The sequence below is a fragment of the Aptenodytes forsteri genome, unplaced genomic scaffold (genome assembly GCF_000699145.1).
Source record: "Aptenodytes forsteri isolate BGI_AS27 unplaced genomic scaffold, ASM69914v1 Scaffold321, whole genome shotgun sequence".
NCBI classification, from domain to species: Eukaryota; Metazoa; Chordata; class Aves; order Sphenisciformes; family Spheniscidae; genus Aptenodytes; species Aptenodytes forsteri.
The window spans coordinates 1576984-1589827 of record NW_008795030.1 but is presented as its reverse complement, the minus strand read 5'-3'; the positions used below and the strand labels follow the sequence as shown (position 1 = coordinate 1589827).

The following is a 12844-nucleotide window of genomic DNA, read 5'->3' as shown; positions in this document are numbered from 1 at the left end:
CCCCGCTGCTGCACGCGGGGGTGGGGGGGGGGGGGGGGGGGGGGCCCTTCGCCGGCCTCCCTCCCGGGGGAGGTTTCCCGACCGGGTTCTCGCGGCTGGGCTTTCCCAGAGGTGCTAAACCTGTGAACCGCATGCTGCAGTGGTTCGACAACGGCAGCGTGGTAGAGCAGGCTAACATCTGGGCTGCCGGCTTTCGGCAGGCGGCAGCCTCTCGCGCTACGGTTAAAAAACTTGGTTTTCACGTGGTGGCGAAGGCATCTGTGCTGTGGCCTCTGCAGTGGGAGCAGACGAGAGCGATAGGTGTAGCAGCGAGGGATGCGAGCAAGAACTTGTGTGGGTAACGCCTGGAGCGGGGATGGATGGCCTTGTGGTGGTGGAAACACAGTGGGTATCTGACTCGCCTCTGGCCTACGAAATAGGAAAGGAAACTGTAGTGAAATGAGATCCACGTTCTTAGGCACGGGATGTACCTCACCCATGTCTTGGAATAAAAGCATGCTTTCCAGGTGTTTACATGCAGAGCGCAACAAAACACAGATTCCGAAGCATTTGCTTGTTGTGAGCATATTCTGAAGATTGTTTTAGAGCTCTGCCTTCCTGAGTATCTAAGTATACCAAATTTTGTATGAAATACAATAGTTATGTATTTCTGAATAAAGAGGAGTTTGTTTTAGTAGGGGCTGGAAAGCTGGCTTTTGAAAGTTATAGTAAGCATAATGTCCCATTTCTGTTTCTAGTTCAGTTGAGGTTTACATATGCAGTGGCTGGAAGCTGGAGCAAACTTATACAATGCAGATGTTGGCTTTGCATAAGGGAAACAGTTGATAGTGAGCTCTGACTGTAATAAAATTGTGACAATATACTGCTTATCCTAGTTGTAGTGAATCTCTACTTGAGACTAGTGGGCATCTTGTTGCTTTAGACTCCCAGGTTTTGAGAAAACGGTGCTTGGAATGTTAAAGAAAAAAACATCCATAGATGTTAGAAGTTAATATTAAAGATGACTAGTCTTAGGAAAATAACTCAAATGTAAGCAATTCATTATATAATTAGCTAATTTTCAAAAGTCATTCAAAATCACATGCTCTCCATTACCTTTGAGATGACTGGCTGGAAAGGTAGGGTGAGAGAAGGAAGGAAAACCAGAAAAAGATGAGAAGAACACCAGATGATGAGTGTGTTCAGCATGTGGAGCCGTTGTAGTTGTGTGAACAGTTAATAAAGACATCTGACTTCTTGTACTAACTTCTCCTGGAATGCTTTAGTTCAAAAATAGGATTTTTAGCCTTTGTTTCACATGGCATTTTGATAAACGGAAGAAGTCAGTGACTTCGAAGTATTGTCCCACAGAAGGAAAAGAGAAGCTAGTGTGAAGGCTTGCCTCTTTGGAAATCTAACCAGAGAGAGGTACTTCTACATGGATTGTAGCTCTTTCTCTTGTTTCTTTTGCTCTCCTCCTTCTCCTTCCTCCCCTCCTTTTCTTTCCCCCCATAATTCAGAGAGATTACATACAGGTAGCTTCTCATGTAACTATAGATTTCTAAATTCTTGTAATTACTATAGTTATTTGCTCAACTTATCTTAATTGTCACTACCAGCTTACACAAACGCAGTAAATACAGTTATCAGTAGGTAGCATCATAGTGTTTTAAGCAAAGCAGCTAGGCTGAACAAACAGCGTGATTGAGATGCTTAACTCTTGTAGGATTTTTGTTTGCTTTTTAAATTAAGACCAATCTTCCCATCCTTGTTCCCTCTCCCGTCTTTCAATGCAGAGCTAGGCACAGCTGTCACTGGTAGACACACGTGAGCGTAGTTGAGAGCTGCAAAGCTGAAGAGTTTTGAGCAGATGAAGCAACGAAGGAATTGTCCTGCAGTAAAACTCTGGTGGCAGGGTTCTCTACATGTGTAAATCTGAAGCGAATTATAAGGAGCGATAGAAAAATAATTTCTAGTCACAGAACAGAGTTAGAAATGTAAAATCCTGGGTTGCATTCAAAAATGTGAATATCCTGTCTCCCTGAATGTTAATGTTTTGCCAACTTCTGCAGTATCCTTTTTAACAAGTTTATCTAAGGGTTCGCAACCTTTCTTATTTGAAATTTTACAACTGTAGTTCTTTAAAGTACTTTCCCCAACATTCACTACCTAAATTAAATGGACTGTTTGGCCTCAGCCCTTGATAAACACTTTCAAAGTTATTCCTGACCAGTCTTCCCCCCTGCCCTTTCCCCACCAAATTTTCCACAGCTGCCCTCCCTATTCTTCTTTAGACTGCTTTTTCCATTCAGCTGTTTTTCCTTCCTTCTGCTTTCTGCCTTTTTTACCCCTTTTTTTTCCCCTTCCAGTTTAGTTTTACTCCCCATCTACAGCTCTAAGGTACTTCAGGCTGTGTGCAAGCGCTGGGTAACATGGCGCACCAGCACTGCCATTAGCAGCTTTGCTCCTGTGTACCGCGACTGAAGCCTTGAATGCCAGTGGTGCAGTATCACAGCTTCGAGTGAATATTGCTACCTGTACTCTGAAAAACCTGATGAATCCCAATCTAATATTATGTGCAAGCACGATAAAGACTTGTGCTATTTAGAAGTATTACAGTATCTGTGGAAAGAACATTATTATAATCAAAACATAACTGTGCTTTCAATAGATCTCCAAAACCAACAAACTAATGGTAAGAATCGTGAGATCTTTTGTTATTTCCACAGTTGTCCTGGTTTTGGCTGGGGTAGAGGTAATTTTTTTCCTAGTAGCTGGTACAGTGCTGTGTTTTGGATTTAGGATGAGAATAATGTGATGACACAGGGACGTTTTAGTTACTGCTGAGCAGTGCTTACACAGAGTCGAGGCCTTTTCTGCTCCTCATCCCACCACCAGCGCGCGCAGGCTGGGGGGGCACAATGGGACGGCCGACCCCAACTGACCAAATGGGTATTCCACACCATATGATGTTGTGCTCAGTATATAAACTGGGGGAAAATCTGGCCGGGGGACCGCTGCTCGGGAACAGGCTGGGCATCGGTCAGCGGGTGGTGAGCAATTGCTTTGTGCATCACTTGTTTTGTATATTCTTTTGTCGTTATTATTATTTTCCCTTTTGTGTCCTATTAAATTGTCTTTGTCTCAACCCACGAGTTTTACCTTTTTTTCTGATTCTCTCCCCCACTCACTGGGGGGGAGTGAGCGCACGGCTGTGTGGTGTTTAGCTGCCTGCCGGCTTAAACCACAACAGCAGTGTATGTTCAAAACTTTGCCTTTTCACTTTTTAAGCTATCCATTGCCATTGTTTTACAATGCTTGAGTGATTAACATCTTATACCTTTGACACTGTGCATGCATTAAAACCTTAATGGTTAATTAAAGTATTCATTGCAGCTTGCCATCAGTTAAGCAATTAAAGTTTACTTGTTACTGCTTGTTTCCAAGTCTTCCCAGTCCTCATCCTTGATCTACTTAAAATCCTTCAGGTTTATTGCTGATACTGCTTGTTTTGGCTTTACTGAGTCATATTGGCACTTGGTACCAATTTTGTAGCTGGTTAAGTTTCAAGATGAATTCCACATGTTATTGGCTTAACTTAGTGCTGTCACATCGGCTGACTTATGCTATGTATCATGGATTTCCTGACAACAGTCCTTAAACACTGTATGTTCCTTTAGAATGAGGATTTTTTTAGCCCCATATATATATATATTGCCCTTTATCACAGGCATTACCCGGGCTGGCAGCCAAGTGAACGCCTGGGAGGATGTGTATGTGTCTGCAATCTCCAGGTGGTTACTGAGATACCCACTGATGGCATAAAGGCAGTTGGTGCCCCTGGGCATCTCCTGCTGGGCGGCATTTCTTGATACCCCGATCCCTTTGCTAAGGTACTCATGTGGTTCTGTATGCCACCTACCTTCTGATACGGCTTATTTCCAAGGACTTGATTTTTGACTCTGACAGCCAAATAAACTGTAAGGAAAAACAGTTCATTACTAACTCCAGGAATGTGGCCTTTTCTTAAGGCTTTTTCTTTCTTTTTTTTTTTTTTTTTTTAAATCCATAATGGTTCTTCCTACTGATTTATTCTGGCACTTTTTTTATAAGCTTCCTATACAGGGAAAAACATTTTCTTCTCAACGTGCCCTGGAGGTCTGTAACAAACCAGCAGTGCTACCTTTTATGACTTTAACTTAAATTCAGGTCTCAGATCTAATTTAGCTTACATTTAAATGTGTTCTACTGTGTCAACCCCAGTGGTACATGTAATATTGCTTTCCTCTGCCAATGACTTTCATTCCCTGCACACTGCAGTTCCTCTAGCTTTATTTTATGTGTTCTGGACTCGGGTGTTTTCAGCTGAGTTACCATAGTGGGCTAACAGTTTCTCTTGTTTCAGTACTACAATACTGATTGCTGATTACATGCCTGTGGCTCAGCAGTCTATTACACTTGCTTCCAGAATTACTGTAAAAGTTTTCTATTTTGTCTTCCTTTACTTACATTTCCATAGTTCGGTGATTGATATATGCTATGCCATATCAAGACACTGAGTAAGTAGTCAGGGAGGTTTCCTGGCATTCTTCACGTCTCTCTTCCTTTTCAAAAATTTAGTTGGCAGGTATTTCACATAATAGTTTCTGATATGCATACCACATCCCAGCAGTCATGTTTTCTCTCTTGCACACTTGCTGTGCTCATTCTGTACTACTTTTTTTGTCCACTAATAATAATCTTATATATATATATATTTGTGCATTTACATATTTAAAGCTTTTTTGTTTGAAAATCTCCAGTGATATTCAGTCAGCATCCCCAGTGCTCTGTCTGGCATTGGATGGGTACCCTTGAGGTGGTGGTGGTTGACTATTTGGTAATTTCACACACATGCTAAACTTCACCTTTCTAAAGCCTGCCTCTGCGTCTGGTGCCCTGCCAGCCTCAAGATGCCTTCCACTCCATTGTCTTGCGTCAGGCTGCAAAATGAAACATGCCATCAATTCTGCTAAGATTCACTTTCCAGCCTTTGGGACTTGCTCATAATAATGGGATGGAATAGAGGCTTAATTTGCTACCAGTGTGGATTTGGGGCACATAATTGTTTTTTTTTTTCTAGTGATTTTTTTTTTTTTAATATTTTTACCTTACGGCAGGCACACTGTCTGTTTCTGTGGGGCAGTAAAAAGAGAACAAAGAACAAGAGGGGAAAAAAAAAAGGAAATGGCATCTGGCACTTGAGAGGGGGAGGAAGAATAAGGAGGAAAATTATTTGTTTGAAAATTCAAAGGGGGAGCACAGCCACTGTTGGGTTATGAATAAATCTTTACTTTCAGTATACAATAGCAATCAGTTGACCTTTCACAGAATTTGCAGCACTGTAATCACTGCTCCTTCCCGTTCGGTACCCTGCTCTTCTCATGAATGTGTCCATCCTTCCCCCTCGTCTTGTATTACCCTACAAGCTTAGATACCATATGCTAGTTTTATAGGGAAAGCCCTGTCCTCCTTAAACCTCTTTCAGATCACTGAAGTCAGATTTTTTTGACATGTGTCAGAAAATTGGATAACCCAGATTTTAGGTATTTATCTGCAACAATCTTCCCCTGTATTGAGAACAAACTCGGAATTATAATTGGCATCATGGAATATGTTTCAGCCTTTCTAATATAAGGGCTACAGAGGTTAGAAAGCACTTCTGCCTAGTGAATATTATCTCTAAGTGAGGATACTGACGCAGCAGCTATCAAAATTGGAGAAATGTGTGGATGTGCCCAGAAAGATCAATGACTATCAGAGGTTCACAGACACCAAATGGCTGGTGCTGGATTCCAAAGGAGCACCGGCTGGGGCGAAAGCACTTCTGCCTAGTGAATATTATCTCTAAGTGAGGATACTGACGCAGCAGCTATCAAAATTGGAGAAATGTGTGGATGTGCCCAGAAAGATCAATGACTATCAGAGGTTCACAGACACCAAATGGCTGGTGCTGGATTCCAAAGGAGCACCGGCTGTCTCGGCTGTAGGATGAGCGTGTTGGAGGGGAGGCGCAGTGGGGACAGAGACAAGATAACAATAGAAACGCGCTGAAGGGAAGAACGGTGTCTGGAAGGAATCAAGGGATTGAAGAGCAAAGATGAAGTAAAGGTGGCTAGTACAAAGCAGAGAAAGGGATGAGGGCTATTGCTAAATTTCGTTAGTCATTTCATTCACGTGATCTTATTTGAAAGGTCTGTCCTACGAAACAAAACAGCAGAAGAGTGATTAGCCTGTCCAAACCAGAGGTCCGTTAGCCTGTTTTTCTTTGGGGTTTAATTCTTGCTGGACACTTTTCAGCTATCACTAATTTAAGTGTTCACTGAAGAGGTGTCTGTTCACTAAGCACTTGTAAATTAACTGATGAACTGTGTGCTTGCCAGGAACAGCAAATCTCGGTGTGCAGCATACCTTTATGGAAGAAGAGAAGCCGAGATTTGTGTTCCTTTCTTCCGCCTACAAAGACTCATTGCCATCTGCAAACTGCAGTGTGCTGCAAAGGCACCCGAGCTGGTTGTAACCCAGCTGCGTATGTAACTCTGGCAGCGTGGAAGCTCAGCACAGTTTGTAAAAACGGCCCATTTCCAGGAGGGAGCTGATGTCTTTAGGCTGCTACCAATGCCAATTTTTAAAGCTGGGGTAGAGTGTTTAGTTACAGTCTCTGACTCTGCAGTCCTGCATGCTTTAATGGGGGGGGGCAGGGGGTCCTGATGTAAAAAAAAATGGAGTATAGTACCTTTAAAATGTTTTCTGTAAGTGTGTGTATGCATGTGGACTCATGCAGCTGAATACATATGTAGAATATATTACACAACAGTGAACTTTGTTGCTGAGGCCAACATAAGTGGATGAAGTCTTTTATAAAAGGAAATAACTTTCTTGTGTCTTAGTCTTGTACTCATTAAATTCTAAATTGCTTTTGAGTCCTTCAGATGACTGAGAAGTAGGCTCTTTAATATTGTTGGGAAAACCTTATTACAAATGTTGTATTGTTACAATTCCACTTTAAAAGGTGGTAAATGTCACCATGACCTTCGGATTGATATGAACTTAATATTAGAAATCACTTTAATGGCTGTATTACAAAACTCTTATTCAGCAAATGCTTTAACTTAGAGTGGCACTTAGCAGTTGAAAAGCATTAGTTCTGATAACCCTAATTTGCTAGGAAAGATGTAGTCTCTTCATGTATTTCAGCGGCAGAAAAAATAAACAATAGCCATAACTTTAACCCAGGAAAAAGTGCCTACACAGCACAACTGCTTTTCCAGCTAAACAGGCAGAATAATGATCGCCTAGGTGTGATGCCTTTAGATATTTTCTCAAATCTTAAGAGCCGCACATGTACAGTTCAACAGCATGGTCAAAACGAACACAGTGGTGACCGCGTACCCAAATGTCTGTCACCTTTTATGTCTAAGTATTCTCTGAATGCAGCTGCTTTTTACAGATTTCTGTTGAAGATTTAAACTTTAAATAAACAGAGAACAGCAGCATCTGCAAGCATAATCTGCCAGGACAAATGTGTCCGTTTAAGGTTTTTTGGTGGGTTTTGTTTGGTTTTTGTTGTGGGTTTTTTTTAATACTCATGCTGTAGTTTCATTCTTCTCCAAGAGTAGTTTTTGACTAAGTGACTGGGGATAGTTCTGTAAAAACTGAAAAAAGCAGTACCTTAACTTTTCCAACTGTGTGTGTGTCATTAATTTTGTTTCCATTAAATTAAAGTGCTTCCTCTAGCCTCTTTATTTGCATTTTTTTTTTTCAGTCCCATTAGGTTAAACTCCAGATACAGAATATTCAAAAAGATGGGCGGGGGGAGGCTGAGGTGGGTTTAACGTAGGAATAGTTGCTTATTTGTCTCAGACTCCAAAAATGTATTTTCTGTGAAGTCTTTCTTTAGTCTGTGCTGATTTAAAGCACGTACTCGTGCGAGTACATTTGAGAGCGTTTATGTAAGCAGTTCCACTGAAGCAGTTCCTTTCAGGGGGTCTAGTCGCAGTGAAAACCTTGGCATTGGACTTTTAGGGGAGAGCCTGCTAACATACAGTAAGTGAAAAAGCTAAGCAAAAACTCTTCCACTGGGGGAAGCTGTAGGGCCAGGACAGTTGATAAGGGTCACTTTCAGGCATATGCAATTAATCGTTGATTCAGGAGAGATCAAAGTGTTTTCCCAGCGGTGTGGTTTGGAAGCTGACCTCGTGTGACAAGTGTAACGTGAGTGATAATTGCACGAGTAGTTCTGTTGCTTCTAAGCCTCTGCTGGTACGTAACACTTTTCATGGAAGCTTTCTATTTTGTATCTTCTCTGAAGCTCTGAACAACTTCCTAAAAAAGCCGCATGTCCATGAACAGGGCAGAAACTTGACCCTACCTGGCACTGTGCATGCAAACTCTTGGCAACTTATCAGTAAACATTCCAGGGCAAAGTTCCACTGGTTTTGTGGGCAGTATGATAGAGGAGGAAAAATAAGTTACTAAAAGGAAAAATTGCCCTTGATTTAAAAAATAAAAATATATTTTAAAAACCCCACCTTTGTTATAACCCAATACAATGCAACAAGGTAGTTGCTTTTGGGGGTACTAGAGTGGCATACTAGATCTCTGGGTGCTGGGTTTTGGGGGAAAAGGGTTTTTGCCGCCTCCTTTTTAGCAGAACGGATTGGGCTGATCCCTTAAGTGCTCCTGTGTTAGTTAGGTATGATCTCAAAATATTTTGAGCTCTGTAGCCAAGAAGGATCATCAATAGTTCAAAACGCAGGACTAAGAATAAGAGAATGTGGGTTTGAAATAATTAAAAAAATAGAAGTTAAGACTGTCTGGTCTCAAGTCTCATGTGCCTCCATTTTTCTGTTGTGGTTTTTTTTTTTTTAATGGATGCATTTACTTTAATGTGGATGTTTTCAAATATAAGTCTGACAACTCGGTATCAAAACAGCCTTCCTAATTGCTATAGTTATAGGCTTAAAATATATCTCAATTCATTGGTGTTGCAATTTGTCTGTGTTAAACGCGGAAAAGGAGTGAACATCTGCAGTCTGTTGAGGAGAGGGAACACAGACATTCCTGAGCTCCAAGTACAAGAGTGCAAACTAGAAGAGAAGCATTTCAGCTGTGACAGCGTACCTGTTGGCAAGGCTTCACTTTGTAAAAACACACTGCAAAGCTAAAGGGAGATTGTCGCTGAATGTCTTGTAAGAGCAGTGAGCCTTCTGTTTCTTTGCTGCTTTAAAAACAAATGCAGTTGAATATAATTAACTTCATTAGACCAGGCCTGATTTTAATGTAATAATAAAAAAATGTTGTAAAATTATTTTGGATGAAGTTTTCTTACCTGTATTATAGTTGTCTATAGTTTTTATTCCTGAACTTTTAATTAAAAAAAAAAAAAGTAAGTCTCTATTAGAAATACTGACCTGAAATTACCTTTTTTTTTTTTTTTTTTTTTTGACAGTACTTTTCTGTATCTGAAGTTCCTGGTAGTGTGGGCCCTAGTACTGTTGGCAGATTTTGTCCTGGAGTTCAGATTTGAGTATCTGTGGCCATTCTGGCTCTTCATCAGGAGTGTTTACGATTCCTTCAGATACCAGGGTTTGGTAAGTATAACACAAAATTAATGTCCCTTTGAAGGGAAATCCTGCAATGTTTCAGGGCATATTCCATGTTGTACAACTAACTTAATGGTGCTGATGATAATTTTCACGAGAGGAGGAATTTTCAAGTGACTAGGTGACCTGGCCTCAAGTCTCTTCTCTCTGACTGCCTATTTTATCTGTGGCAAGTGGAAGTGAAATATATAGCTATCAAATTTTCACAATAGGAAAATATTGCTTGAATTCCTGAGATTAGTGAATTGGTTTAGATCCCTATATAACAGGGTTTTCTTTAAAATAAAATGGAAGCCCTTGCCTGTTTAGATATTTACTACTCTTTCAGAGAGTAAATGATGCTGCTGGTTGTTTGGGGTTTTTGTTTCATTTGGTTTTTTTTTTCCCAGAAGGAGAATATAGTTGATATAATACTGTATCAACAGTGTAAGTGAAAGTCTTCAAACAAAATATATAAGGAATAAATATAGCTGTTTGGAGACTTGTTGGAAGAGTGGATGGGCACAGATTCTCAAGTTGCATCCGTTCTCCCTTAATTGGCTAAGTTTCTGCTTTCATTGGTCAGACTGCTCCATTTCTTTGCCCTGATTATAAACAGCACTAGTGTTTCTATGTTGAAATCATTGTGGTGTCACCACTAATAAATAAACTGGTAATATTTGCTGGAATAAACCAAAACACTCTTCTTTCCCCCCACCCCTCCTTTCTTTTAGGCCTTTTCAGTATTTTTTGTTTGTGTAGCATTCACATCAAATATAATATGTCTGCTCTTCATACCAATACAATGGCTGTTTTTTGCTGCCAGCACGGATGTTTGGGTACAGTATGTCTGGCACACAGGTAGGTCACTATTTTTTTTATTTACAACTTACTGATTTGAATATCTATCTTACAGCTTTTAGTAGCATGCAGAAACCCTCTTCTATTTGTTACCACATTTGTTTTAATGCACTTTTGTTATAGTTGAAAAATGTTCTTTTGCTTTCATTAGTATGCTGATTTGCACTTGATACATGTCTGGGTGGATCCTGTAGTAACCATTAAAGCTCAACCAATGGAACTGAAGGTGTATAAACAGGAGTTCTAGAGCAGTGAAAAAAAAAAGTATTTTCCTGATTTCAAAACACTTCTGCAGCTATTCAACAAATGCAGAGCACATAGGAAAAGTTTGGGAAACAGTGTTACATTCTTCCTACTACTTGATTAGTGTGCTGTTAATTTTGGATATTGTCATAGTTTAAATTCGTATTAGTCAAATCTTTGTGTCAACTGGATTCAGTTTCTGAGCAAAAAGGCTGGTAATACCAGTGGCTGCCCCAACAGTTTGAGATGTGTGGAGAAATCTTCTCCCTGCCCACCCCCCCTTTTTTTTTATCCTTAGTTGTTTGGGGGTTTTTTAATAAATCCTTGGATTCTGGGGTTTTGGGGCAGCAGTTGGGTTGGGGGAGGTGGTTTAGTTTGCATGAGCACCAACACTTGACATGGGTTATGTATATGTCTTTCCCTCAATCAAAAAAATTTAGGAATAGAACTTGATTTTTTTTTTTTTCCTTTTTTTTAGAGGTAACTTTTCCCTACCCAAGTCCTTGGGATTTGGGGCTTTTGTAATATTTCATGTTAGACTTGTCGTCAGATCACAAGAATTTGCAGGATAGCGTGGATCATTTCTCAGCGTACTGGTGAAAGCAGTCATCTTTCTGACAAGTTAGTCATTTATAATAATGACAATGTGGGAGCTAATGGAAGATACTGTGAACCAGTTGCTGCCCAATTTAAAATACGTAAAAAATCTGGAGTTATTTTTAGGGTTGTATTAAGATGTTAAAGTGTTATCTGAAGTTGTTCTCAGAGTTGATGTTTAGAAACCCTAAAGGAAAAAACATGATGGGCCAGTTTTAACTGTAGCTATTGAGCTTGTTTAATATTTTAATTCACTGCAACCTTAGGGATTCTTCTTTTTAAATGCTCATCTAAGTCGATGGGCACTTGCTCTTTTTTTAAGGAAGTTATGATCTTTTTAGGTGGTATGTCTACCTAGCTGAAATGTTGAGTCCCTTTAAGCTGACAGTTTCTGCTATAGGTTTCTCATTTATGCAGAGCACAGCTATTCAAGAGAGACCAAAGTAGAGACCACAGTAAATAACATCAGGGCCTCAGAGTAATGCTCTTTTTAGTTTCGAATTTAAGACCTGTTTCCAAATCAGCACACAATATGTTGATGTCAGTATGTGATCAAGAACTTTGTGTATTTTTATGAAGCTTGTGGCATGGAACTGGAATTGATTTGTGGAAATTTACAGTGGCTATATTGCATGCAACAGCGGCGTTTTCCATTGGCCAAGAGGATTAAGACCTTAGTTTTGCTTGGCTACTATTTTACATTCTCACCAGTAGTGCTGGAGAGAGAAATCAATACAGCATCCTAAATGTTCCCCTGATGGAGAGTTTTGAGTTGCAGACTGTTTTCTGCATTACTGTATATGGAGTAACCAGTACTGTGCTTACTCACTCCTGTTTTCTCAGCTGATTTGCTCACTGCTGCTACTAAGACATACCTAACTTGGAGTGAAAAAGTAGTCCAAGCTTACCGCTTCTGACTCAAAGATCATCAGCTGTAACATTACCTCATCTTCTGCAGTTTCTTCCATTTGTGTTCTTTTTCTGTAGAGGGTTTTGTGCCAAGCTATTTCATTAGCTGTGCATCTGTTATTTTTCACTGGTGCCGTGTAAAAGTAATAAAGCAAGATAAAGAGACAAAAGTTTAGAGCTGGTTTAGAATAAAGACATCCTAGATACTTTATTCTCAAAAAACCCTCTTACAATTCCCTATGTGTCTGTCTGAAAATTTCCCTTGGCTTTTGGGATGTTTTAAAAATAACTTGAAAATATTTGCTGCTTGTAACATATTACTAAGGTCTTTCTCTCTTTTTCTCTTCTCTCAATAGAGAGGGGTGTGTGCTTACCAACAGTATCACTGTGGATACTTTTCGTTTATATTGAAGCAGCCATTAGATTTAAAGATTTAAAAAACTTCCATGTAGACCTTTGTCGTCCATTTGCAGCACATTGGTAAGTGGTTTTTTTTTTTCTCCTTTTCTTATTAACCTTTTTTTCACCAGGGAAATTAGTATTCAGGGCTTTTTATTTTGGTTCAGGGTTTGGCTGCTGTTGTGGTTTAACCCAGCAGGCAGCTAAACACCACACAGCCGTTCTCTCACTCC

The 12844-nt window shown here is 40.1% G+C and overlaps 1 protein-coding gene across 1 annotated transcript in view; it reads left to right on the top strand.

Moving 5' to 3' along the window:
- Nucleotides 1-131: 131 nt before the first annotated feature.
- The window catches only part of TMEM57 (transmembrane protein 57), a 30744-nt gene continuing 18031 nt past the window's right edge, over nucleotides 132-12844 (top strand). The window contains exons 1-4 of the mRNA XM_009276288.1: nucleotides 132-337; nucleotides 9470-9611; nucleotides 10337-10463; nucleotides 12569-12692. Coding sequence (XP_009274563.1) covers nucleotides 132-337; nucleotides 9470-9611; nucleotides 10337-10463; nucleotides 12569-12692 — 599 coding nt within the window. The remainder of the gene's footprint in view (nucleotides 338-9469; nucleotides 9612-10336; nucleotides 10464-12568; nucleotides 12693-12844) is intronic.